Source organism: Biomphalaria glabrata, chromosome 10, assembly GCF_947242115.1.
Source record: "Biomphalaria glabrata chromosome 10, xgBioGlab47.1, whole genome shotgun sequence".
NCBI classification, from domain to species: domain Eukaryota; kingdom Metazoa; phylum Mollusca; class Gastropoda; family Planorbidae; genus Biomphalaria; species Biomphalaria glabrata.
In genome coordinates, this window is record NC_074720.1 from 32,665,285 (window position 1) to 32,691,769 (window position 26,485).

Consider the following 26,485-nt stretch of genomic DNA (forward strand, 5'->3'; position numbering starts at 1 on the left):
TGCTATTGGAAAAGGGGGAATAAATACGTGATTAAATTAAAATAGGCTTATAGACGAAAAGGGAAAAAGAACAAATTATTCTAAATGCTTCACTATAAAAAGCGGAGTTTAATATGCAAGCTGTAGAGCATTGGTCACATTTACATAAATGTTTAACGTTGTACATGCATATTGAGCTACTATTGTTATAACTCTGCCAAGCGCACCGCCATCCAGGCTAGTGCAGAGGTGCGCACTGTTATAGAATTGACTGGAAAGGAGGTCAACATTAGGAAGAAGCGAACGATTTCCGCCCAAGGAGAGAGCCAATATGGAGAGATTGTGCCTAAGATAGATGTTTTGTGTACCTGTGATGTCGTGTGAATAAACGTCTATGTCTCTTTGAGTTGCCTCACTTAAGTTATTACACTATTAAAAGAGAACAAATAATGCATCATATGCATAATATACTATTTAATTAACAAACATTACCACCAGATACCCATGCTAGGCTACGGTTTAAATAGATAGTAGGCTTATTATTCACGGACGACTCTTCCACGCATGAATAAAACGGCCAGCATTACAACGCACACCCACTCCCAACACTATTTTCTAGTCTTCAGATTCTATGTCCCTATTTTGAACTTCAATTTTTGCTTTATCGACATTCACGGCTGGGAAGTACTAGCTCTCTATCCCCTTCATGACGTGAAGCTGTGAGTCTCGGAGTCTCAAGATTTAAAGCAAGAAGAGTGGCCAGGGCGAAAGAGCGCCGAACCAACAAAAAGTTGAGAGAAGAAGCAGGTCTGTCTGCAACTGACCTAACCCACCCATGCCACGAATGCGACGGCTTTTTGAAGCGCGGATTGGACTTCACAGCCTTCTTCGAGTCCATAGGAAATGAGAAATGCGCTCATCTTCGACCACGAAGGAGGAGGTATACATTCTATATTTGACTACATTTATGTGTGTATTTTTTACACACGTCAATATCTGGTGTCATTAAAATAGTTGCATGTTGTTGTTGTTGTTTTTTTGTAGCTGTTTTGATTTTGCCCCTTCGAATTGGCCTTCGTTTCCTAACCATGGCCACGGCTTTACATGTATTTCGTGTCAACAGGTCTTTCAATGTTGTCGAAATTCCTGTATAGGGTAACTAGTTATTTCTACTAGTCGCATATTTCTGGCAAAATGTCATCGAAGAAACTTCGCAAGATGGTTGTAAGCTTTGTTAGCGGACATTAGAATAACTACTCACGGAAGCACAGTTATTCACTCTACTCGACAATACGCTGTCTACATGAATACTTCCGGCAAATAGCGGCGTATGCTACGCTGCGGGTCGACTAGTTTTCTTATATTTTGTTTGTTTGATAAATTTAACAGCTAGGGCTAAGTTAAATGTGAATATGTTAAATCTTCGTATTTTATCGCCCTAGACAAGAGGAGAAATTTATTTTTTGTGTGAATGAGTTGTCAAGACCAAGAATTTTATATTGTGAATTGCTAATAAATGATGTATTCATCTTTAAATAATGTGCTAAATTCAATTTACTAAAATAAGTAATTTGGTGAAAAAAATCAAAATGTATTGACAAAGAAATAATTAAATTACATTTTATAAAACTAAATTGAACAATAAAGTTCTATTAAGAAATGTCAGTGCATAGTCGTCTTAGCATTGAAAATATCAATCAAGGCACACTATGAACAACTTAGACTTTCCATTCACACAATTTCTCCAAAGGAGTTGGTCTGGTGTGAAAATCATAAGCTTCCAGAAAAGCTGATCTTGTTTTATCCATCACATGATCAAGTGGTTTTTTTTTAATATCAAGTGCTCTCTTTGCACAATTTTTGAAATGCCAAATCAAAAGCGTACGACTATTGTATCATTGACGGTTAAAGTCATGTCTGCCTCAGAAGGAGTCTGGTTGTCATCTTGGTTTGTAATTTCTGGTATCAGCGGATCTTTGGAGTCGTTGATTAAGTCAAAAAGATTAGTAGTTATACCAAAGAGTTGATCATTTTTGCCTAAAGTTATTGAAGAGGCCGCCTCCCTGTCAGTCTTCTCTTCCTTTTGGATTTCAACGCACTGATCTTCTAATCCGATGTTAGTTTGTGCTGTGAGTGCGTTTCCATCAGCATCCTTTGTTTCGATGTTTTTATCTTCTAAAGATTTTGTCTGCAATTCTCTTATCTCATCCTTTGCTTTCGAAACATCTTTCATTTCTCCAATCTCATCCTTTGCTTTCGAAACATCTTTCATTTCTCCAATCTCATCCTTTGCTTTCGAAACGTCTTTCTTAGTTTTATCTTTTTTCGATTTACTTTCTTCCTTTTTCTTTTTCTTTTCTTCTTTCTTTCTTCTCTTCTCTTCATTCTCACGTTCTTTCTTTAGTTTCTTCAAATGTTTTTCATTCGCTTTTTTGTCCGTTGGAGCCTTTTGTGCATTGTCTGTAACTATCTCAGATTTTGACGACTCAACATGCTGCCCCTCTTCTTTTGGCATTTCGACGTTTTGGCCATCAGCTTTGGGCAACTGAAAGTCTTGCCCTTCAACACTTGCCAATTTATCGTTTTGTTCCTCAGCTTTGTGAAGCACCGCGTTAAGCCCCTCAGCTTTTTGTACGGCAACATTTTCAACATCATTGCTCTGCTGTCTACTGACACGTTCACTAATTGTATTAGCGGTTTCATCTTTTTGCTCTTGTTCTTTTGAAGTTCCTGCTGTTTCTGAATCTGGATTTTTATTTTTCGCAGACTTTGCGTCTTCCTTTCGGAATAGTTTTTTGAACATTAAAAATTTATGATCATTGGATTTTTTCTGAGTTTCGAGTAGTGGAATTTTATCTTCGGTATTTTTCGAGTCAGTTTTATCTATTTTTTTCTCGTCTTTTTTGTCCTCGACATTTCCATCAGTTGTTGACGTTAACCCAGTCTTTTCCTCCACTTTATTTTCTTGATCACTTTCTTTATCTCTATTATCTTTTGATCCTGATGATAATAAAGCTTCCACGTTTGCGCTGATAGTGGCTGAATCAATTATCTTGGCTTCAGTGTCTGGTGTTATGTTATCGGTTACAATTTCATTAGAGTTCGTTTTAAATTCTTCGTTGGTATTTGCGTCCAAAGTTTTCTTGGCATTATCGTCCTCCCGGTTATCGATCCTTTGCATTTCTTTGCTGCCATTATTTACGTCCTTATCGCTCTTGCTAGTGGCTTCTTCTTTTTCGACACTCTCCTTGTCGAAAGGATTCTCTGGTGGTGGCGAGGTGTCTGGCTTAGGATTGTTTGTGGCTTCTAGATCTGCTTTAAGCGTCGTTTCGACATTTCCCTTATCGGAAGGATTCTCTGGTGGTGGCGAGATATCTGGCTTACTATCGTTGACAAGTATCTCGTTCAGCTCATTCTCGTTCACCTCTTTAACGGCAGAAGAGCTTTGTCTCTTTCTGTTCCACTTTCTAATGCCTATAACCAATATAATAACAGCTATTATCACTGCTAATACAGATCCAATCAGGCCGGCTACGTACGCAGGATGGCGTCCGGGTTTTTCCTTCGACTTAGTTCTAGGGGCCTCGTTATCATTGGTATTGCTGATTTTAATATTATCAACAATAGTATTAGAATCCTCACTATTAGTATTCTCAGTAGTAAATCTTAAAATGTCTATAGTATTAGAATCCTCACTATTAGTATTCTCAGTAGTAAATCTTAAAATGTCTATAGTCGGAACAGGAGTGTTATCAGACGAGGGGTTCTCATCTGGGCCAGTGGTCCCAATGTATGTAGGTTCTGGTCTTTCAGTAACAGTATCATCACCGGACCCTACAAAACTAGAGAAATCTTCCTTCATTGCACTGACCATTGATGTGTCTTTTGTTGTTCTTTCTGTTACCATGGGTGGGGTAGTAATATTATTAATGGCTGTTACTGTGGGCAAAGAGAGTGCTATTATACCGTCAGTCGAAGCAATCTCCAAAGTTGCAGTTTCTGTAGACGACGCCGATGTTTGTGCTGGCTCAGCTGTTGTTGGCTCTTCTGTTGTTGGCTCTGCTGTTGTTGGCTCTGCTGTTGTTGGCTCTGCTGTTGTTGGCTCTGCTGTTGTCGGCTCTGCTGTTGTTGGCTCTGCTGTTATCGGCACTGCTGTTGTTGGCTTTGCTGTAGTTAGCTTTGTTGTGGTTGGCTTTGTTGTTGGTAACTGTCCTTTTGACTGGGTTTTTCTTGTTAATGTTGGCGGTTTCCTTGGCGTCGGCTTAACACCTTTCACTGGAGGACGTGTTGGTACTGAAAAGAAAAAATCAAATTGATTTACTCATTTACCTTTCATGGCAGTGAATAGCGATACACATATTTACAACAGATAAGGAAGTCAATGTCTTTATTCGAGATTTGAATACAAGGACGCAAATTTATAAATAGCAATCTTTTTCGCTGTATCAGGAATATGCAATACAGATTTATAAGCGAAGTATTTGAGTTAACCCTTTAATATGTGAAATCAAATTTCTAAGTTCTTTGCTTACAACAGGAAGTAATTTTAGCGGCCCCCGAAAGGGGAAAAGACGCTATTAATTGTGTGTGGTCTGTCTGTCCGTCAGTAGTATCTCATTAAGAAATGAATCGGATACGAACAGCAAAAGTACACCATTACTCGGTAACAAAAGGCCTACTATTCCTGATTATAACATTGGCCTGGGTCTAGTAATTTTAAGATTAAACGTGTAAAGTCATACGAGTTCTAGTCTAGATATAGACTAGTAGATTCTGTATCAGGATTCTATATCTATTTCAGATCTAGATCTAGACCTAGACTTTGATCTTGAATCTAGATTTAGATCTAGAACTAGATCTAGATCTAGGTACATCAAATGCTAATCATACTTTTAACACACTAGTTGTAACCACAAGTATGGTGAGACGACCAAAACGTGAATGTATTCTTTAATTTTTTTTATTTCATTAGACAAACTAAGACCCCTGATAAAACGTCAGCTTATCTCCTCTCAATCATTTATTCAATCTCTTTTTTTATTCCCCACTGTCTCTTTCTTTCTCTCCAGTTTACCTCTTGACCCACTCTCTCTTTTTCTCCCTCTCTCCTTCCACCTCTCTCTCTATCTCTGCCTCCTACCTTTCAACTCTCTCAATAACTTTCTCTCTCCTTCTTTCTCCTTCCCCTTTTCCCTCTTTCTGTCTCTCTTCCATTCTCTCTCTCTTTCTCTTTTTACCACTCTCTTTCACCTTCCCTCTTTCTCTCTTCCTCTTTCTTTCTCTCTTTCTTTTCATCTCTTTCTCTTCCTTCTTCCTCCCATCTTTCTTTCTATCTCTCTCCCTCTAACATCTCAAATCTCTCTCTCCCTCTCCCTGTCTCTCTAACTGTACAACATAATTGAAGCTTCAATGAGTTATGTCTACTTGTCACTAAGCTTATCTTCCTTAATACTCTCGTCTTATAATACCTTTACAATTGTAGATATTGATATCGTCCAAAGCAATATCTCCAAAAGCTCCTCCAACCGTTGCCTCAAACAGAATCTAAATAAACCAAGAGTGAATAAAGTGATTCATTTAGCGCCTCCAATAAATGTGTATGCTTAATTAGAATGAAAACTAATTAAAATTATAAAATCAACACATCACCAGTCATCAGATTCTAGTCATAAAACAAACAATATAAAGGTTTTGTAATATTGTTATCTTTTTAATTTTTTGAGCATTATTTTTGTAGAGTTGAGCACCAAGACACAATCACATATAGAATTTCCTTACTAATTAGTGAGGTGGTTGTTTGCATTATATCCAAAGACTTTAGAGTAGCCACATTATCCTCGAGACTACGGTAACGATCCACTCTTGTACCTAGTAATAATATGGGCATTGAGCGATTTTTCTTGAAACTAGGTAAACCCAATAGCGACCTGCATATTTTGCTACATCTAATGCAGACAAAGTCGTTGTCAGGTCTATTAAAGTTTTTCTTTTCTTGAGTCTCAAACATGTGTCTCGCAACCGGTTATTGCATTCAGGAGACATCTGCAAACAACTGCTTCACTTGAAAACAGTGAGAGCCAAATGGCGTCTTGGTAGATCAACATATCGATTCCCAGAGAACATCTATTTTACGCCATTCATTTAAAGCTTAACTTTGGCATGCGGTTATTTCCTAAGCGGGTTAGGTGTCCGACCCAGCGCGGCAGTCGAATGGTAATTACTAGTAGTCTTTAAAGTGTACGCTCATTCTGGAGCAGGATTGTTAATGGAAGCTTTCGAGGAGTCTTGGATGCCTTCTTTGGCGCACCCAGGTCTCAGAGCTTTACAGAAGTGCGGAGAGAGTCACATTGATTTGTGTTTGTAGGTGGAGAGATCTCTTCCGTTATACTCTAAGTGGAGGCGATCAGAGCGCTGCTGGCCTGAACTAGACAGTTGTCTACTGCTTTCTTGTTCAGTCAGACTGGTAAGAGGGAGCTCTTGCTGGCCTAGAGTTTAATTAATGACCCTTGGCTCAACTCTTAATGGCTAGTTCAAACAGTGAAACATTGTTGGACTCTGTGCTGTCTGGGTTCACGGGTATGTGAAGTGGTCGAAAAATATAAAGGAGGTTGTCAAACGCATCGATTTGTAGAGCTAAATAAGCTCCTTAGTGGGACATTTGTAACTTGACCTCCAGTATTCTTAGGATGATAGACACACCAAACGAGCTAACATCCTCGGCGATCTCATTGAGCCAATTGAATCTCCTACTCGATGAAGTATAGAGAATCTCAGCCCTTCAATGTTATTATGGAAGAATATGAATCTCTGTGACATTCAGCCCTTCAATTTTATTATGGAAGAATATGAATCTCTGTGACATTCAGCCCTTCAATGTTATTATGGAAGAATATGAATCTCTGTGACATTCAGCCCTTCAATTTTATTATGGAAGAATATGAATCTCTGTGACATTCAGCCCTTCAATGTTATTATGGAAGAATATGAATCTCTGTGACATTCAGCCCTTCGATGTTATTATGGAAGAATATGAATCTCTGTGACATTCAGCCCTTCAATGTTATTATGGTAGAATATGCGTCTTAGGTTAAATACGTCATCGCCGTAATTGCAGACATTGATGTGGATGTTCTCATGTAGACGGCGCCTCATTTTATTCCGCATTACTCCAGAGAATGTAGCGGAAACTGTTGGGACTAGTATAAGTAATAAACCATTTTTTTAAAGTAATATGAGTTTGACCTACAGCAAGATGGGTCTTGAAAGTAAGTTTCACTATTATCGAGCGTATGATTTATTTTGTCATATTATGAATGTACTTACATTATAGGTATATTGCTGTGCTCGTATTTCAGCAAAACCTCGAAACCATGTATCATTATTCAACCCATCACGGTCGAATATAACCAGTGGCTTCCCTTTGGTAGATGTTGGTTTTAAATGGACACGGAGTGCGCCAGCGTTTCCTAGCAACAAAATATTTTTTTAAAATAAAGTAAAAGAAGCTTGTTGTGCATGACAAAAATGTGAAAAGATAAAACTAAATCAATCATCATTTCTCTACATTCAAAATTAATAAAACCAAAATGATATTTCTTTTTATACCAAGATAAATCTAGAAGGGGAACGAGAATGTGTACAAAGGATAAACTTTTTGTTGTTGGTGACGGGGGACGGAGGAAGAGAAGCGGGTAAGTAAAAGTTCTACTAAAATTAAAGGGGCCCAAAATATGAGAGCATGTATCGGGGTGCATTATAAAGCGGGTCTTTCCAAATTTAGTCAAAAGTTGGAGAAATTACGATGCGCTGGTAAAAAAAAAACAAGCAATAGAAAAATAATACTTTTAAAAAACAAAGCTTGTGTAAGAGAAAGAACCGCTAAGTACTGCCATTTATGTGAAAATACATGATTTATCTCCCTTTATGTTACATAAAACTTAATTATTAATTAGCATTTAATGATTAACTAATTGGTAAATATTTTGATTGATTCGTGTATTGACTATGAATAATTATGCAAAATTTCAACTTCATTCAAAAATAGTAAGTGGGGGTGAAAGCGTGTCGAGATTTAATAAGGGGATTAAATCCATATAGATATGCACATCTCTCTTTAAGTAGCATTTATTCCCCTTATTTCGATATCAAACAAAAAATTCACCCAATAACTAATTGTTTAATTTATTTATTTGACTCATGTCTTGTAAGGTTTAATGAATAATTGTGCAAAGTTTTAACGATCCGAGAATGGAAAACGGGAAAAAAACATTTTCAAAATTTTAACTAATAGACAAACAGACAGAATGAGTTGATATAAGCTTTTTAAAAATGGGGGTTCCAGAGAACGAAAGAGAGAGAGAAAAGGAAAACGAGCGGGCCGTGAAATTTCATTGTAACAGTTACACTAACTCACGGGCCTAAATAAGTATGTTAAGTTGATCGTTAAAATGAGGCCTGTTTATTAAAATAAAATTAAAAAAAACAAGGTTACAAAGACAGTTTGTTTGGAAACACAAACTCATAATCGGCTCCCGAAGGGCAGGTAAAAAGGCAGGTTTCAATATTTTCAGAAAGAATATCAGAATATAGTTGCATAATTGATTTTAAAAATTAAATTTTCCGCTTTCGAAAAAAAAAGTAGCCGTTGCATCAGAAGTTTGAAAAGCCTAAAATATCACGACGTCGTATTTTCAATATTTTTTCTAGTTTACGAGATCTAATACTAATAATAAAACTAATAGCGTCTACTCCCCTTTCGGGGGCCGCTAAAAATGAGTTGGGAGAATTGGGGGGAGGGGGCAAGAAAGAGATATCTGGGTGAATTTTACCGTAATCACTTTTTTTAAGGCATTTATTTAAAAAAAAGAGTTGCGGGAACGACCTGAATTCGAACTTATGGCTCACGCCTCCTTAAGCCTACATACTAACCACTCTGCTAGTGAGGTGAATATGAAAATAGAAGATTGTATAGTTATCTATTGGTTGTTTCAAATTTACTTTAAAGAGGACTAATTCAGCTTACATCACCACTCCAGCGAAGTTCAATTTCCCTAGATTGAAATACCAAACAATTAATTTTTTATATACATTCTTGTGTTGTCAGGTAAAATGTAAAAAAAAATGATACAAAATTCAGCTTAAGCCAAGATTGGGTGTGAGAGAACTAAGGTGTACTGAAGGTCAAGGGGCAGAAGATGAAATATGGCTTCTTAGGTTTTGTGATAAATTGCTACTTAGATACAGTGATAATTGACTGCTTAGAAACAGTGATAAATGGCTACTTAGATACAATGATAAATGGCTACTTAGTTACAGTGATAAATGGCTACTTAGTTACAGTGATAAATGGCTACTTAGATATAGTGATAATGAGCTTTACTTACTTCCAAAACTATGATACCAAAATTCCACACACGTGTTTATGCTCTTTAATGGCGGGAAAGTAGGGGACATCAAAACAGCTTTTGAATTACGAAGCATGTCTGTTGTCTCAATGTAGATATAGTGACCTGATAATATACATGTCAACATGCTATTAATTTCTGACACTGGATACAGATCAAAATGTTTTGGTTTAAACACAAGTAAAATGAGACCAAGAAATACAGACAACGCATTATGAACACCTACATGAACAACTACATGAACATCTGAATGAACACCTACATGAACATCTACATGAACATCTACATAAACACCTACACAAACATCTTCATGAACATCTACATGAAATGTGATTTGACGAACATTTCTACATTTGTATTGTAAAATGTTTGTAAAATGTTTTACATGTTTCGGATATTCCTTCAGAGTTGAAGATAATTACTTCCTAGTCCAAACCTCCCGCAGGACGACGGGGGATGGGAGCGGGCAGGGTTTGAACCCGGGACCATCGATAAATCTGAACGACAGTCCAGCGTGCAAACCGCACGACCAGGCAGCCAGTATTTGACATGACTTTTTAAAATGTACCCAGAAAACTGTGGAGATTTTCTTTTAAGGCGGAAAAAAACAACTATAAATAGCTTAGTAATAGCTAGCTTCTTGGTGTAGCCAGAGTAGAGGATAAAAAGAAAGAAAGTGTTAACACGCCTATGTTTTGTAAAAGGTTTATGATCATTTTTTTGCATTTTGGATGCGCGGTGGCTGTGTGGTAAAGCGCTTTGCTTCCAAACCTGGGGTCCCGAGTTCAAATCCTGGTAAAGACTGGGGTTTTTAATTTCGGGATTGATTTTTAAGGCGCCTCTGAGTCTACCCAGCTGACATTAGATGGGGAAAAGTAAAGGTGGTTGGTCGTTGCGCTGTCCACATGACACCTTCGTTAACCGTGGGCCACACACTGGCGGATCCAGGGGGGGGGGGGCGGTAGGGGCGATCGCCCCCCCCCACTCGGCCGACCCCCCCCCCCCACCGGGGGGGGGGGGCGGACGAACTTTAGTATAGGATTCACACAATTTGTATACGAATTTATTACTTATGTTAAAAATATATACTAATTATTTATATTTCAACCTATTTTTACATTATTTCGCCCCCCCCCCTCTAGTATGTTGGCCGATTTGGTGGGGTCGGGAGGGGGCGATGGTATCATTCCCGCCCCCCCCTTAACTTTCGAGTGGGGGGGGCGGTCCAATTTATTGGTAGAAATCCCAGCTTGCTAACAAAATCAATTAAATATCTATATCCTTGTAACTTGTTATTGATATTTTAACCGATCTTTATATTATGTCGTTCCCTGTTTGCCGATTGGTGGGGGGAGGGGACGAATACCTCTTCTGCCCTTCCCACCTAAACCCTTTGAGTGGGGGGGGGCGGTCCATTTTTATTGAGAAATCATAGTTTGTGAACAAAATTAGTTGAATTAATATATAAATTTTATATTATGTCGCTCCCTTTCTGGTATTTTGGCCGATTCGGTGGGATGAGGGGGGGGGCGATTGCATGTACTGCCCTCCCCACTCTAGCCCTCTGAGTGCTGGGGGGGGCGGTCCTATTTTTGTGGAGAATCATAGTTTGTGAATAAAATTAGTTGAATATCTATATAATATAAACTACGTATTGATATGTGACCCATTGTAAATATGTCGTACCACACTCTAATCTCAAATTGTATCATTAGAAAATTTAAATGAAAAAGGGTTGTACCAGGTGGGAGGGGCGATACATGCAATCGCATTTCCCCCATCGGACAAATCAATACTTTTTCTTTTTTGTATTATAGTTAAGAAATTACAAAATTAAAAAAATCTGTCACTAATATAATTTATATATACTATAAATGAAATTCTTATATCGAGTCGCCCCATACCTATTCTATTAATGCCAAATGCAATCTTTAGCAGAAATTAGTAAAGGAGCGAGGATTAATCGTTTTCACTCTACCGCCATTCCCATTTCCAGACAGAGTTTTTGTAATTTCACATGAAGTTATCATAAGTATTTTAAGAAAGACTTTGCATTGGAAAAGTTAGAATTCAAACGAAATTTTTCAGTATAAGAGTCATGATTGAGATGAGTTCTAAACTCAAATAACGTTTTCATAGTCGCCTTTTCCCAACCTTTACTCAATCTGATATTTTTCTAGCTAAATAAATTTGGGACTATAACTCACATGCTAGAGTTTTCTTGAATACTATTTATCGAATAAGTTTTTTTTCGGCGGCGATCCTCAAAGCAAAAATCTAAATACGTGGGGTATCCTATCTTTTCAAGGAACAAATCGGTTTTATTTGCAATGTATTATGGGTCTATAAATTCAAATTAGAATATTTTTCAAGTACAACATTATTCGAAAGGTCGTTTTTTTAAAGTATGAATAATGAGCTTCAGGTCAGGAGAATGCGTTTCTACAGTGAAGAATGCAAGAAAACGCTTTTGGCGTCGGGGCTTCGCCCCGAACTCAATTTATGAGTAATGAGTTGTAGATGTTAGGAGAATACGTTTCTGCAGAGAAGAATGCAAGAAAACGCTTTTGGCGTCGGGGCTTCGCACCGAACTTCATTTATGGGTAATGAGTTGTAGATATCAGGAGAATGCGTTTCTGCAATGAAGAATGCAAGAAAAGCTTTTGGCGTCGGGGCTTCGCCCCGAACTCCATTGATGAATAATGAGCTGTACTTATCAGGAGAATGCGTTTCTGCAGTGAAAAAAGCAAGAAAACGCTTTTGGCGTCGGGGCTTCGCCCCGAACTACATTGTGAAGAATGAGCTGTACTTGTCAGGAGAATGCGTATCTGCAGTCAAAAAATCAAGAAAACGCTTATGGCGTTGGGGCTTCGCCCCGAACTCCATTGATGAATAATGAGCTGTACTTGTCAGGAGAATGCGTTTCTGCAGTGAAAAAAGCAAGAAAACGCTTATGGCGTCGGGGCTTCGCCCCGAACTTCACCAGAGAACCTTATAGCGCTGCCCCAGTTGTTTTGTTTTTCGCCGAAGGTTGAGAAATGCTGCTTTTTTTATTCTCATATTTATATACATACATATATATATATACATATATATGTGTGTGCGTGTGTGTGTGTGTGTGTGCGCGCGCGCGCGCTGTATGCACGTTTGTGCGTAGGGTTAGGGTTTACTGGGCGTTAGGGTTAGGGTTTGGAAAAAAATCGCCCCCCCCCACTCCAAAGTTCTGGATCCGCTAGTGGGGCCACAGAAACAGATTACCCTTACATCATCAGCCCTATAAACCTCATGATCTGAAAGGGGAACATTACTTTACTTTGTTAATTTTAAAAATGTTCTGTTTGTAGCTAAATTTATTTTAAATGAAGTTGGCCGCATTGAAGCTCAATGGGGTTGTTTTTTTTTGTTTTTGTTGTTGTTTTTTTTTGGGGGGGGGGGGGGGGGCTGGCGGTTGAGCGGGATATTTAGTTTATTTTGAAAATTCCCTGTAAAGGAATCACCAAAAACACTTGTGGATAACTAATAGAAAAACTGTTAGTTTTAAAGGTGGAGAGTTTATTAATAAAATTCAAATTTACTATATGGGCATTACTACATGACAATAAAGTATAATCAATAATCAATTGTACAATTTGGTAGAATATATGGACACAAACATTTTTTGGTGTAAGCCTACATTATATAGAAAGTATTGATTAACTATCTTTTTTTTTTTTTTTGAATTTAGCATTTTAGCATTGTAAAATCAAATTTCTAATCATTATTATTGGTAGCAGAAAATTATTTATTTTTAAGCATTTAGTTGGCAACTGTGATCTTTCAAATGGCGTCCATGCTACAGCTTAGTTTATTTATTCTGTGATCTCTCTCAATCTTTCCCTTTTTCTTATTTTATTTTGTTTTAGGTTACCTTATATCTCCCCATCACTTCCCCATATCAGTGGCGTAGCTAGGAATTTGCCATCATTTGGGGCCCGAGGGTTTGACCTCTTTAGGAGCCCCTGCATTTTGACATTCGACATCAGGACATTAGATAATGGCGTAATATTTAATATTTAATGAAAAAAAATTCATTTGGGGGCCCTCCTCAAGTGGCGACCCTTGGGGATTTTCAAATTCTCTCCCATCCCCCCCCCCAAGATAGCTTCGCCTCTGCCCCATTTGACTTGTGCTCTTATTTTCTAAGTTTTCTAGTGCTCAAATAATGAAAACGAATCTTAAAGCATCGAAACTTAAACAAAGCAAACATTACATCGTTTGATTTTGATGGTGAAAACTCCCAAAACCTTTCTTTTAGAAGTCTCGGATAGGGTTAATTGCTTTGATTGCTCTTGTCTTGTGCTATATAAGTCTATTTCGTGGCATAGCGTGCATCTGTGATTGCCAAAGCTCTGAATTACATGACTACACTTTTATAGCTAGCAGGAAAACCATTGACTTGGCAGAATTTAGGTCATTGGTTAAAATGCATGACTAAATGCATGACGCCTAGGACGTAATCATCTTCTTTATTGAAGTAACGTCTGTGTCATATAAGATAAGATAAAACATTAAGTTAATTCAATATTGATTTAAATAAAGAAAAACTCTTATTTGTAGCCTATTAAGTTTGAGGAGTTTTTAGCAGAAAGCGGGGTCCAGGGTTCCAATCCTGGTGAAGACGGGGATTTTTGTTATTTCGGGTTCTTCTGAGTCCGTGCATCTCTTATGGGTACCTATCATGAGCTGTGGAAAGGTAAAGGCGGTTGGTCGTTGTGCTGGGATTTTTAATTTCGGGATTGATTTTTTAAGGCGCATATGAGTCCACTCAGCTGACATTAGATGGGGAAACGTAAAGGCGGTTGGTCATTGCGCTGTCCACATGACACCCTCGGTAACCGTATGCCACAGAAACAGATGATCTTTACATCATCTGCCCTATAGACCACAAGGTCTGAAAAGGGAACTATGAAGTTTGAATAGAAGGGAAAAAAATGTAAGTTACCATTGGGGTTTCCTGTATGATCAGATGAAGGTCCAGTTCCGTCACTTAATGTTTTTCCGGACCATCTTGTCCAATCAAAGTCATCATTGATATCCTGAATCCAGCTACAGAACCCCTTGTCCTCGAAATCACAAGTGAAATTGCGTGTCAAGGTATCATCTGTGCAACAGATTAGTGTCAATAAGAAGTAGTTCAACTCTGGCGAATAATCTAATTAACTCAAATAAATGTTTGTTTTAGTTATCTCATATGGTTATTCTTTTTTTACAGGGACGGATTTACCTATAGGCAACTCAAGCTATAGAAATAATACTTTTTCACTTACAAATACGGCACTGCTATTCCAGAAACAGATAACAGTGAAAGTAATATCCTGCATCCCTTTTTACCAACCTTGTAGCATAATTTAGGATGAATAGAGGAGGATTTTGATTTCAATTTTCTTTTTATCTTTATAATTTTGTACATGAAATAGTTTATTTTAAAATAGCCAAATATAGCCCGCGGCCTGCAGGCCTTAATTAAGGTATTACTGATCTAGTAGACTGGATTTAGATGTATGTCAAACATGGCGAATGTTCCCTTCGCATTTTTAGTTTGCTACAAAAAACAGTAGAGTATGAAAATCTGAAAATCGGCTTACCCGTTTGCTAGACTTATTCATATGTTCAAATATAAATACTGTGAAAACGGATTTACCCGATTTGTTAAAAAGTTTCTCTCTTTAATAGAGATAAATGAGGTATTTTCTTTTATTTTTTGGGCCCTCCATTTGTGGAGGGACATTAAACATACATTAAAGTGTCGGCTATCGAAGCAGGACGTTTTGGCGCCGCCGTTTTGGCCCAGCCGTTTTGGAGCGAAGGTCGTTTTGGCGCGAGCCGTTTGGCGACGGGACGTTTTGGCGCGAAATACATTATGTACGTTTACTGTATTATTTCTTTTAAAAGAATTATTCATATCTATGTTTTGCATGAGTGTTTGTGTTAAGACATAGCCTATTTTTCACGTACTAAATGTAAATGTGTGTTTGTTTTTCACATCATTTTCTTTAATAAACATTTTGGCTCTTGTATGTGTGTCTACTAAGAGGCACACTTTTATTTTCAAAAATTTTTTTTTTAAGATATTACTTTAAAATTAAAAACAAAAATCAAAATCACAATAAAACGATGATAGACTAAAAATTGATTATTTGTTTACATTAACATTGGTTTATTTAATGACTGTATGATATTTCCAGCTATACATACCAAACACTTGCTAATAATAAGTAAAAAATATAATACATGTACCATGTTTCTCAAAATACTTTAAGGTAAGTATACATAGACACCATGGTTATTTGCCTAAGTCGCTGGAATTCAAGGGTTCATTAAAACGTTGTGTGCAAGTCCCTTAAGGTATTCAATGTTCCTTTGTTGAAAAGTTTGTACAATTACATTGATTCTTTTGTCTGTGTCAATATACTTTTTCGTTTAGAAGGCGGCTGGTCTCCCCGGATAAATTGTTCATATATAAGGTCACGGCCTTTCTGGACAGCTCGTATTCCATCAATGAATTTCAATATGGTTGGGTGGCTCATTCCAAACTCGGCTTGTAGTCGCCGATGAGCTGCTTCCGCAAAATTGTTTGTTCGATTATCTCCATTGAGTGTTCTCTGATCGACAGACCTGGTCTTGTCTTCATTTGTTGAACTCTACCTGCGTCAATGCGAGATGTGTCACCCAAATCACCCCTACCCAATTTCTCAAAATATATCTTTTCAAAGTATCTTAGTGTCGTGAATTTGTTTCTATCTATTGTCGCCCAGAGTGTTTGTTTATATTTGTGGATTCACGTTAGAGTTTGTACTGACCACATTCCGTATCTTGATCTTTACTATGTGTGGAGTTATTGTCATTCAGCGTAATAGAGCTTTAGATGTTAACATGGTTTTTGTTATATTAAAGTGTGACACTTAGCTAGTTCGTATATTACACTAATGTCAAATAAAAAAAAATCTTTTGGAAGAAATCCAAAAATGTCATCCAGTGCGATTAGCAGAACTCACATGTAGCATGTCATTACCATTCAGGAATCTGACTTATTATAGGCCTATATTCATGAAATAAGTAAAACCTTTATAATGAAAAAAAAAATTCGCTGAACGGTGTTAGAATTCATACTATAGATACAATATTATGGTAGAGTGAAATAAACATTGTTATAAAAGCTACTTGCTTATTAAATTATCGTCAAATGATTTCTCACGCCAAAACGTCCCGTCGCCAAAACGGCGGCGCCAAAACGTCACGTACCGGTCCGCTATGATCTAACAAAACATTTATACCAAGTTTTATCAAGATTGGTCAAACGGTTTTGATTTCTATGCGGGACACACATACATGCTTACGCCTTACATTAAATTATATATATAGATATTAGATATCGAAGCTGTGCTGTCTAGATTAGATTTTGAAACATCGTCAGAATAGAAAATGTTATCACAATCAAAATCATCCTAATGTTTGATGCTAATGAGGTTTTTCCATGATGGCTACATGTATAAGATCCATGTCTAGGTTTTCTTTATGGCAACTCTTGTTGTCCAGTTTATCACTTTCGTATCATAGCTTCATTGAGTGTGGTTTGCGCTCTGAACTGTCGTGTCAATGATCCTGGATTTAAACCCCGCCCGCCGCCATCTCCCGCAGTCCTGTGGAAGTTTCAAATCTGAAGAAACATAAGAAACGTAAAAAAAAAAACGAAACAGGAGAAACGATTAAATTTACTCAGGTGGAATAAAAATTACAAAATTAGTCAAATTTATTATAATTTTTTAACAAAAGTAAATATACAAAAACTTGAAAGTAATTAAAATTAAAGTTTAACCCACATTTCACACAGTTTGGTCCTACGCCACTCCATCGTGTCCCATCACACAGGACTCGGTCAGCACCAGACAAAATAAAGGTTGGATTGCAGGAAAAACTTTTGATACTTCCTTTCTGTTTTCCTTCAGAGACTCGGACATTTTGATTTATTGGGAGGTTAGGGCAACCACTCTCTGAAATATAGAGTTCACTGTTAACTAGATATATTTATCTAAAGTGGGGCAACTCTGAAATCTAGAGTTTACGTTATCTCGACAAAATAGCGCGAACAAAATAGCGACGACAAAATAGCGCGAACAAAATATCTTTCGGTCATTTTGAAAGAAATACTTTAGATATCGTAAAATATGAACAGAGACAATATTTCTTTATTTTAATGTTATCATTTTTTTCAGTCATTTTGCAGTAGATACTTAAGATATCTTGAAACATAAATATGCAAACAGTAAGCAAAAATTATAACAAGCAGTAGTGAGCAATTTCAAAATATATCATTCATTTACATTCTTTATCTTGTTCTCCAGCATTGTACCTCAGAATCTTGTTCTCAGTGTTCTCTTATTCTCTGAGGAAGTGAGAGATTAACTTGTAGACAATGTGATGACCGTCAACAGACAGTTGAAATGCATGGTGCCATCCCTCCACTGAATTGTTTGTTCGTAGTAGATTGTCCTGGACACGATTTCTAACATTTCATAATGCTATCGGAAATATTGGAGTCACTTTATTAAAATCCAAGAAGATAGAGATCTTAACAAAGATGCTGCCCAGGAGGTTCACTTACATAAATCCGGTACTTTTATACACATCTCATAGAAATCCGCGCTATTTTGTCTTGCGCTATTTTGTCGGGAAATTTCGCGCTATTTTGTCCGCGCTATTTTGTCGGGTCACCAAAGTTTACTGTTAGCTAGCTACATGTCATTGTCACACGGCGAGATACAGATATTTTGTATGTATGCATCTGTTTTACATTATATAGAACCACCATCAACATGCTTAAATAAAATGTTCTCGCATAGGCAATAAGATGCGTAGTCTTTGGGATACATGCTACAACTTATGTCTTACAGCATAATGTAAGATCTGCTAGCTTTTCATTGAGGAAAAGAATGTGATAAGAAGACAGACGGAACACTGTTCAGATATGTATAACTTTGAAATCTCATGAGATCCGGAGTTATTAAATGTCCCAGTAGTATCCAACATCGACGAATATCCTATTGTTCGTTTGGAAGTAACATCAGCAGTAAAAGCCCTGAAAAAGGGAAAATCAACCTTATTTGACAACATTCCGGGTGAATTTTTAAAGGCTGTTGGAGAAACCATGATAAAAGCACTTTTTAAGATTTGCAACAAGATATGGTAGTCAGGAGAATGGACCAAGCCATGGACCTATTCACTCATCATCACTCTTGCAAAGAAAGGCGATGTACAACTCTGTCAAAACTATCGCACTATCAGCCTCATAAGCCATCAAAGCAAAGTCATGTTAAAAATTATGTTGAACTGGCTAAAACCGATAGTAGACTCAATGATATCAGAAGAACAAGCGGGTTTTAGACAAGGTAGCAGCACAACAGACCAAATCCTAAACCTCAGAAAAAGTATGGAATGGGACACTCTGGGCAACAATGAAAAAGTACAACATAAGTAAATACAATAAAGGTTATTCAAAATCTCTAACAGGAGGCTACTAGTGCGGTGAACTTCAACAATAACATTGGCGACTGGATTAAAACCACAGTTGGAGTAAGACAACACCCTACTTTCACCAACTCTTTTCAATATCTTCTTTGAAAGGACAAAGGAAGATGCTCTCGAGGGCTATGAAGGTTCTGTAAGCATTGGAGGAAGAAGAATTACTAACTTGCGCTTTGCTGATGGCATAGATGGGACAAAAGAACTAGGCAGACTGGTATGCTCCCTGGTCATGGTCACATTTTTATATGCCTGCGAATCTTGGGCGCTGACTGCAGAACTAGAGAGGAGGATCCGAGCAATGGAATCAAGATACTAGGATCCTAGATATCACATTTAAAGACAGCGTCCTAAACGAAGACATTAGAGATACTGTTACTACAGCGATTGGTCCCCAGGATGAACTGCTAGGTATTGAAAGAAAAACGCAAACTAAAACTCTATGGTCATATTATAAGGTCTACGGGGCTTGCAAAGACCTTCCTTCGGGAAACAGTACCAGGGAAAAGAAGAAGAGGCAGACAGAGAAAGCGATGGGAAGACAACATAAGAGAATGATCGGAATTTAGTGACTGATTTTTGCTTAGATTCTATTTATTTTAGGTGAGATTTTAATATTTAACCATCACTTGCCCCAGCGCAACCAAGGGGGTTTCGAGCTCAAAACCCTCTACCAGTGGGTTTTGCAGTCAAAACCCCTTCTTCTATGAAACAAAATCGGAAAAAAAAAGAATGCAAACGACAATTCCCAATTTCTAAGGAAAATTTTGATTTTAACCCCCTCCGAAATTTAAGATAAAATCCCCTCTTCAATATAAGACTATCCATACATCAGTCACCAGATTCTATGAGCGTAGCCAAGTGTGCTTTGTGTTTAAAACCCCCCTCCAGTGGGGTTTGTCGTGCGCATCTTGTTTGGTATTTTCTTTTGAGCACCATAAGGTTTCGTAAGTTTCTGTTCCTAAGGATGCGCTATATTGGTGTCATTGTTCTCTTGTTTTGCCTTGAGATGGAGTTCTCTTGTTTTGCCTTGAGATGGAGTTCTCTGTGTGGTGTTCTTCCCCAGTATTGGGGACACAGGCTTGAGACTTTGCTGGAGTCGAGTCTGAGTTATAGGCTTGGTATTAGACTATTGCCCGTGGCGTTGGGTTGGCGTTGTGAGGCCTGATCGACTATGGCACCGAGATTAAGGTGTGCTAAAGTTCCTTTGAATGTAATATGTAATTGCTTTATAAATGCTATTGATAATTATTCGTAATGTATGCTTCATCATAAAATGCTTCATTAAATTGTTAAACGTACAATCTTGTTGTTAAATAATGTACATTGATTTACGTTGTCATTACTATTGTTCACGTTGAACAACTGTTGGTATTCACTACATGTTACATTGAAAAACCTGCTTTCAGTGTTGGCAAGTCACGGCTTCGATGCCGATATCAATTGCTTGGATTTAATTTTTCGAGGTGGGGAACCTGGGAACTCAAGGAACTTATGTATACCCCGGAGTCAACGAGCTGAAATCCCACCCGGACAGGGTTTATAGCATACTAACCACCTCTTCAATATACAAAAGCAAATTACATACTCAAAATTCTATGATCGTAGCCAAAGGGTTTTTGAGTTTATACCCATCTTCAGAGGGATTTGAAGCTAAAAAAATACCTCTTCCATATAAAAAAAAGCAAATTGCACACTCCAAATGCTATGATCGTAGCCAAAGGGGGTTTTTGAGTTTAAACCTCCCTCCAGCGGGGTTTGAAGCTAAAAAATACCTAACCACCTCCTCCTGAGGCCTTTTTTTTTAGTTTAAAATCCCTCCTGAAGGTTTTGAGTTTAGATTCCCCCATACATAGAGTTTTGAGGTTGAAAACCTCTCTCTTCAATTTTATTCTAAAGCAAATTACAAATTTAAAAAAAAAATTCCCCAGATTTTTTAGATTAACCCCTTCTCCTCCAAATGATTTTGACGATAAAACTTCCCATTTTGATAAAAACCTAAAGCAAACCACAGTTCCCTAATTCCAAGCGCCTGGCCATATAGTTTACCAACTTCTACCAGTGGCTGTGCTCCATTAATAAAGTTCAGTGAATAGTCATCTGCCGAAATTGAAAAAGACTAAATGTGGCTCAACAAAGATGGCTAGGACGGAGTTAAGAAGTCAGTTATGGAGATCGGGTCTCAATCAAGGAAATCCTATGCCGAGCTGGGAGTCGAAGACTTAGTAAGATTGTGACAGAGCGTCGCATGAGGTTTGCGGGACATGTTCTCCGACAAAATGAGCTACGTATACTAAGAGTTCCGATGACATGGAGGCCATTACGAGGAAAGTGCAAACAAGGACATCCTAGTACAGCTTGGCGCTACACTTTCATGGAGGTCCTCAGAGCAGGTGGCAAGAGGCTTCAGATATTGCCAGTGACAGATTTTTTGAGTCGTCCAATGAGCCGAACGGCGCGGGAGGATCTAAGTCAGTTAGAGGAGCACATAAGGTTTTTGAAATTAAAACTTTTTAATAGCAGGATAATGTACTGTAGATAAATCAGAATAAGCATTTTGTTGGCTTTTAATACCGGAAATAGTGCTAGGCGGCGGGGCTTCGCCCCAGACCCCCTTGCTGATAATGGTGGGAAGTCTACAATTTTTCCACTAACTCCAGGAAGAGCCTAATCTAGGGTACATAAACGTCTTCCGAAAGAATGAATGGATTAACACACACACGCACACACAGATATGATTTTTTTTTGCCCGGGGAGGGAGAAAAATACCCCCAACCCCCCCCCCCCCCCGAAAAAAAATCCTGGCTACGTCCATGGTATATGCTATTCATTGATATTGTGATAACCCTGCCTTGCATACCGCCATCCAAGTCAGTGCAGAAGGTGCGCTCTAGATCGTGCTCTGACAGAGACTTGACTTAGAAGGAATGCAAGAGAACGGAGTTTAGCCCAAGTCTAAGGCTTATAACGGTAGATGCCAATTACCCTTCCCACCAAGCAGACAGGTCCTTTTCTTTTGGGTGCGTATTTTAGTTGAAAAATTACGTATTATGTAAAAAATAAAACTCACTAAGATAAGTTACATATGCTATATGTTATCTTCTTATGACGCCAGCCCCCTCCGAATCTAATGTAAAATGCAATCATTAGTAAATAAAATAAATGAATAAATACAAAGAGAGGATCCATACCTGCTTATTCGTTTTCATTCTACCACACCCTCCCCTTTTGTGCAGGATGCCGAGCAAATACAACAAGGCCGTGTCAAATCTCAATTTACAACTCTGGTCTACATCGAGATTCGAACCTAGTCTCCATCATTAGGAAGCCAAGCAGTGTATGCCACTCTGCCACATGCTCCACAATAAACTACAACTACATTGTAGTCACTTACTTATACAAGAAGGTACTTCCGGTATCCACACGCCTCGATCTGTGCAGTATATGTATTGCGGACCATACAAAGTATAACCTTTGTTACATGACAATTTTCTTTTGAAGGCTGAGAGTTGTTCCACTTCACCATTTTTAAATTGGCTTAAAGATGGACAGTCTGAAAAACAAAGGATATATATATACGCTCCGGATTTGACCCGCGGAATGCGAACCTTAGTTTGGGTATTACTGATCTTCTAGTGGATTGGATTTAGATTTATATTAAACATTTTCTTTTTTTGCCACGAAAATGAAGGTAGAGTGTGAAAATGAGTTTGGCCGACATATTGATATCAAATATACAATACTGAGTAAACGGGTTTACCCGATTAGTTAAAAAGTTTCATTCTTTAACAGGGATAAATGTAAATTTCTATTTATTTTAGGACTTTCTGGTTGTGGGTGGGACATTAAACAAACACTACAGTTTCCGCCATCATCAAAGGAACATTTATGTCTATGTGAGTCATACATACATAATCCTAACATTCCATACATATATATATATACATAAAAAGAGAGAGAGAGAGAGAATTTATAGAGCGCTGTTAGCAAGCATGATGTAGGCTCAAGGCGCTATGATAACATTACAAACACAATCACGACAGCTAAAATGACAGACTTATCTAAAAAAGTTTTGAACAGATAGGTCTTAATGTTCTTCTTGGAAGAAGTGAAGCATGTTAACTGTCTGAGATGAATAGGGAAACCTTTGGTTCGTGCACTGAAAAAGCCCGCAACCCGTAACTTTTGATTGAGAAACGTGGCACCACTAGACTCGTTGAGTCCATGGAGCGCAGGGCTCTCTGACGGACATATGAAGCGATACGTTCGCTAATGTACAAGGGCATTTCTGTATTGTAGATGCACTTTTGATATATATACATACCTAAGTATGTGTGCAACAATGATGTAATTGGATAGTTAATACGTCCTGGTATTTTCAGAAGATATCAATGCCAAAAAAGAGCACGTTGTGATGAATAGAAAATAAAGGTTTTAATTTTAAATGAACGTCAGACAAGCTGGCAAGTGTCAGAAGTTTGAAATAACTCGGAGGGATTTAACGTTTAGTCGGAGAACCCAAACCTGGAGGATTGATTAGAATGGCATATTCCACAGCAGCACGTGCGAAGCTCGAGACACTATGAAAAGGAATGGGTTGCCAGGAATACCAACGACTTGGCAGAATTTAAGTCATTGATTAACGTACATGACTAGATTGACAAAAATGCGTTGGACGTAATTATGTTCTTTTTGAAGTAACGTCTGTAAGATATGATAAGACAAAGATATAAAGTCGGAGTGATGCTTTCCTTGGTCATGGCGACGTTTATATTTGCTTGCGAATCATGAACGCGTTCTACAGAGATACAGAGGAGGATCCTGGCCATGGAATCGAGATACCATTGAAGCATCCTACAATGACCGAAACACCTCTAAAGAAATTCGAAACAGGATCACGGTGGGCAGTGGCCATTGAGTTACACGATGGCCTGCTGACCACAGGCAGAAAACGCAAACCTAAATACTATGGCCATATCAGACGAAGGGCTTGCAAAAACATCCCTGCATGGAACAGTACTAAGGAGAAAGAAGAGATGGGAGGACAACCTACAAGAGATTCTAGTCCAGGCCCAAGACAGAAATGAATGGAGAAAGACGGTCAGAGATCATATTTGATGTCACAAGTGGGTCAAGTGCGATGACATAAAACTCTGCTTTCTAGAAAAGCACATAGATTTTAATAAAAAAGAAATGGCTCAATGCGTGACGTTGGATATTTCTTTATCAGCACGTCATGAGACAGTACAATTCTACGTAAGGAAACTTTTTTTTCGCTGACAATGCCGGATATAACAGTCTTGTAGAGAATCTAGAATCTAGACCTATCATTGGATCATAAATATTAACCTACAGTGGTAACCTTATAGAACACTATGACAACACGTCTCTGTCATAGGCTTTATTACACAAGAATAACAAGACAGTTCATAATAACACAGTGCACATATACACACACACACACATCTGACCTGGATACCAAGCCAGTTTGACACACCAGTAAAGATCAGTTCACAACACACACAAAAAGAAACATAACTACACACTGCACCTACCTTTTGTAATATTAGCACCAAATGTTGTGTTGAGAAGCAGTGGTGAAAGAAGCAGTAGAATCGAAAAACGATGCATTGCTACCAGTGTCAATTAAAAACACAGTCCACCCCGCATGACAAGCACTCTTACGGTCTGAATACTTTCGTACCAATATGGAAATTATTTTTTAAACTGTTATCCCATATGTTTTTTTAAATGGCAGAATGTTAACAGGATTACACCAAGCATTGCCTATTAACTTATTAAATCAAGTACTTAGCAAGCGGAACTAAAGTGGACGTGGGCAGCAGGGCTTAATCTGCGCACTTTTGTGTGATGCTAAGTGAATTGAGCTTATGGTAACACTTTATGATCATTCTGGCATAAATAGTTTACACTTCAGTTGAATTATATAATTTAAGAAATCAAAGTTTAATTGTCTAAACAATGTTTGCTATATACATATATGAGAGGAGCCTGAAAGTGTGTGTTTTAAACAAGGTTATTTATTTTTGCATACTTTATAAGCTTCCTCATTTCATTTTAAAAGGCCCGTTTTCAAAAATATTGATAGGGAATTAGGTTTATGATCAGGGTACTAACCAGGGCCGGCTTTCATACGCCCCGCACTAATTCTACATTTCCTGAATCTCCCAGAAAAATAGACAAAATTGTCGTTTTGGCGTTGAATATAGAAAACACTAATTCTACGCGCTATATAAAAAGTTATTGTCAACTTTCATTTAGTAAAAATATAATTACAGGGCGAATTTTAACCAAAACCGGAAGTTCCATTACTTTTTTTTTTAGTATAAGAGTTACTGGCATATACATATATATTTAAATCTATCTCGATCTCTTTTTTTTGAAGTTTTTTTTTTAATGTAACAGTGATTTTGTACGTTGTAAAGTATGAATAAAATCGAAAGAAGAATTTATTTCTAATTAAAATCTTAATTTTCATTTATTATCCTTATCCCTACACAAACTGGGCCCCACGCAATCCGTTTCGCAAAGGTACTGACACTATAGAGTATTTTGTGTTACATGTGTATAAAGACAAGTGAAGCTCACCTAGAGACGATACAGAACAAGCATGTTTTGAAAATGTGTTTAGAAAGTAAGCCTCTCCTGCTTTCCAACGTTAGTCTATTTTTTAATTTAATTTATTTTTTTTTGGACGTTAAAATTGTTTATTAGTGAGAAATGTGTATTTTAAATGTTAATTAAGTTATTCTGCTGCAGGACTAAAGACATACAGGCTTGGGAGGTTCTCTCTTTCTCTCTCTCTCTCTCTCTCGTAGTAAACAAAGGTTAGGACTTCTTCAATAGACCATGAATAAGATATTGGTCATTTACCGATCCTTTTGTCCTTAGGCCAGCCATCAATTAAATGATTATACGATCACATCCATTTGGCCCAACTTACACTGAAACAAGTCTTTTACCCATTCTCAGATGAAGTTCAAATTTTCAATAATTCATAGTCGATAATAGTACACGAATCCATCCAAAAATTAATCATTTAGTACAAATTAACTAATTGTGTTTTATATAGCAGAAAGGGAAATTAACTCTGTAATGTTCAGATAAATGGCAATACTTAGCGGTTCCTTCACTTAGATAAGATTTGTTTTTAAAAAGTATTATTTTTTTCTATTGCTTGTTTTTAAACTTTTTTTTAACCATGAATTTATGAGCCGTTATTATGCAAATAACACCATTGACGTCTGGACATATTATGCTTGACATCAACTAAAGAGTAGTCAAATCGTGTAGCTTACCACAAAGCGCCATCTAGGTACTTGTACATTGTACATCGTATCCTATGTAGAATCGCTAAGTGGCTACTCACGAGTCATGGGGTGTAACTCAATTAGCTGCTCTTTCAATGAACCTCTTGAAATTGTTCATCCGACCAGTCATTATTTGCATAGATGTATTTACCACTTCAAAAGCAAAAACCTTCCTCTTTAATAGAATTTTCCAAACAATGATTAAGATGTAAA

General features: G+C 37.6%; 1 protein-coding gene across 1 annotated transcript; it reads right to left on the reverse strand.

Moving 5' to 3' along the window:
- Positions 1 to 1,549: 1,549 nt before the first annotated feature.
- Positions 1,550 to 24,814, reverse strand: LOC106077749 (WASH complex subunit 2-like). The gene is made up of 8 exons (XM_056043268.1): positions 24,497 to 24,814; positions 22,336 to 22,494; positions 17,243 to 17,413; positions 14,365 to 14,523; positions 9,363 to 9,488; positions 7,303 to 7,445; positions 5,448 to 5,523; positions 1,550 to 4,272 (listed from the first exon to the last, which is right to left on the reverse strand). The coding sequence occupies exons 1-8, from the start codon at positions 24,570 to 24,572 to the stop codon at positions 1,853 to 1,855; spliced, it is 3,330 nt and encodes a 1,109-aa protein (XP_055899243.1). The 5' UTR covers positions 24,573 to 24,814; the 3' UTR covers positions 1,550 to 1,852.
- Between the last annotated feature and the right edge of the window lie 1,671 nt (positions 24,815 to 26,485).

Bases quoted from the DNA above. Each gene is read 5' to 3' on its own strand.
- LOC106077749 (XM_056043268.1), bottom strand. From the start codon at position 24,572: ATGCATCGTTTTTCGATTCTACTGCTTCTTTCACCACTGCTTCTCAAC. The intron at 17,414-22,335 runs GTAAGTGACTAC...TCTATATTTCAG, and splicing joins GGAAGTACCTTCTTGTATAA to AGAGTGGTTGCCCTAACCTC. The intron at 4,273-5,447 runs GTATTATAAGAC...TTTTCTTTTCAG, and splicing joins CAATATCTACAATTGTAAAG to TACCAACACGTCCTCCAGTG.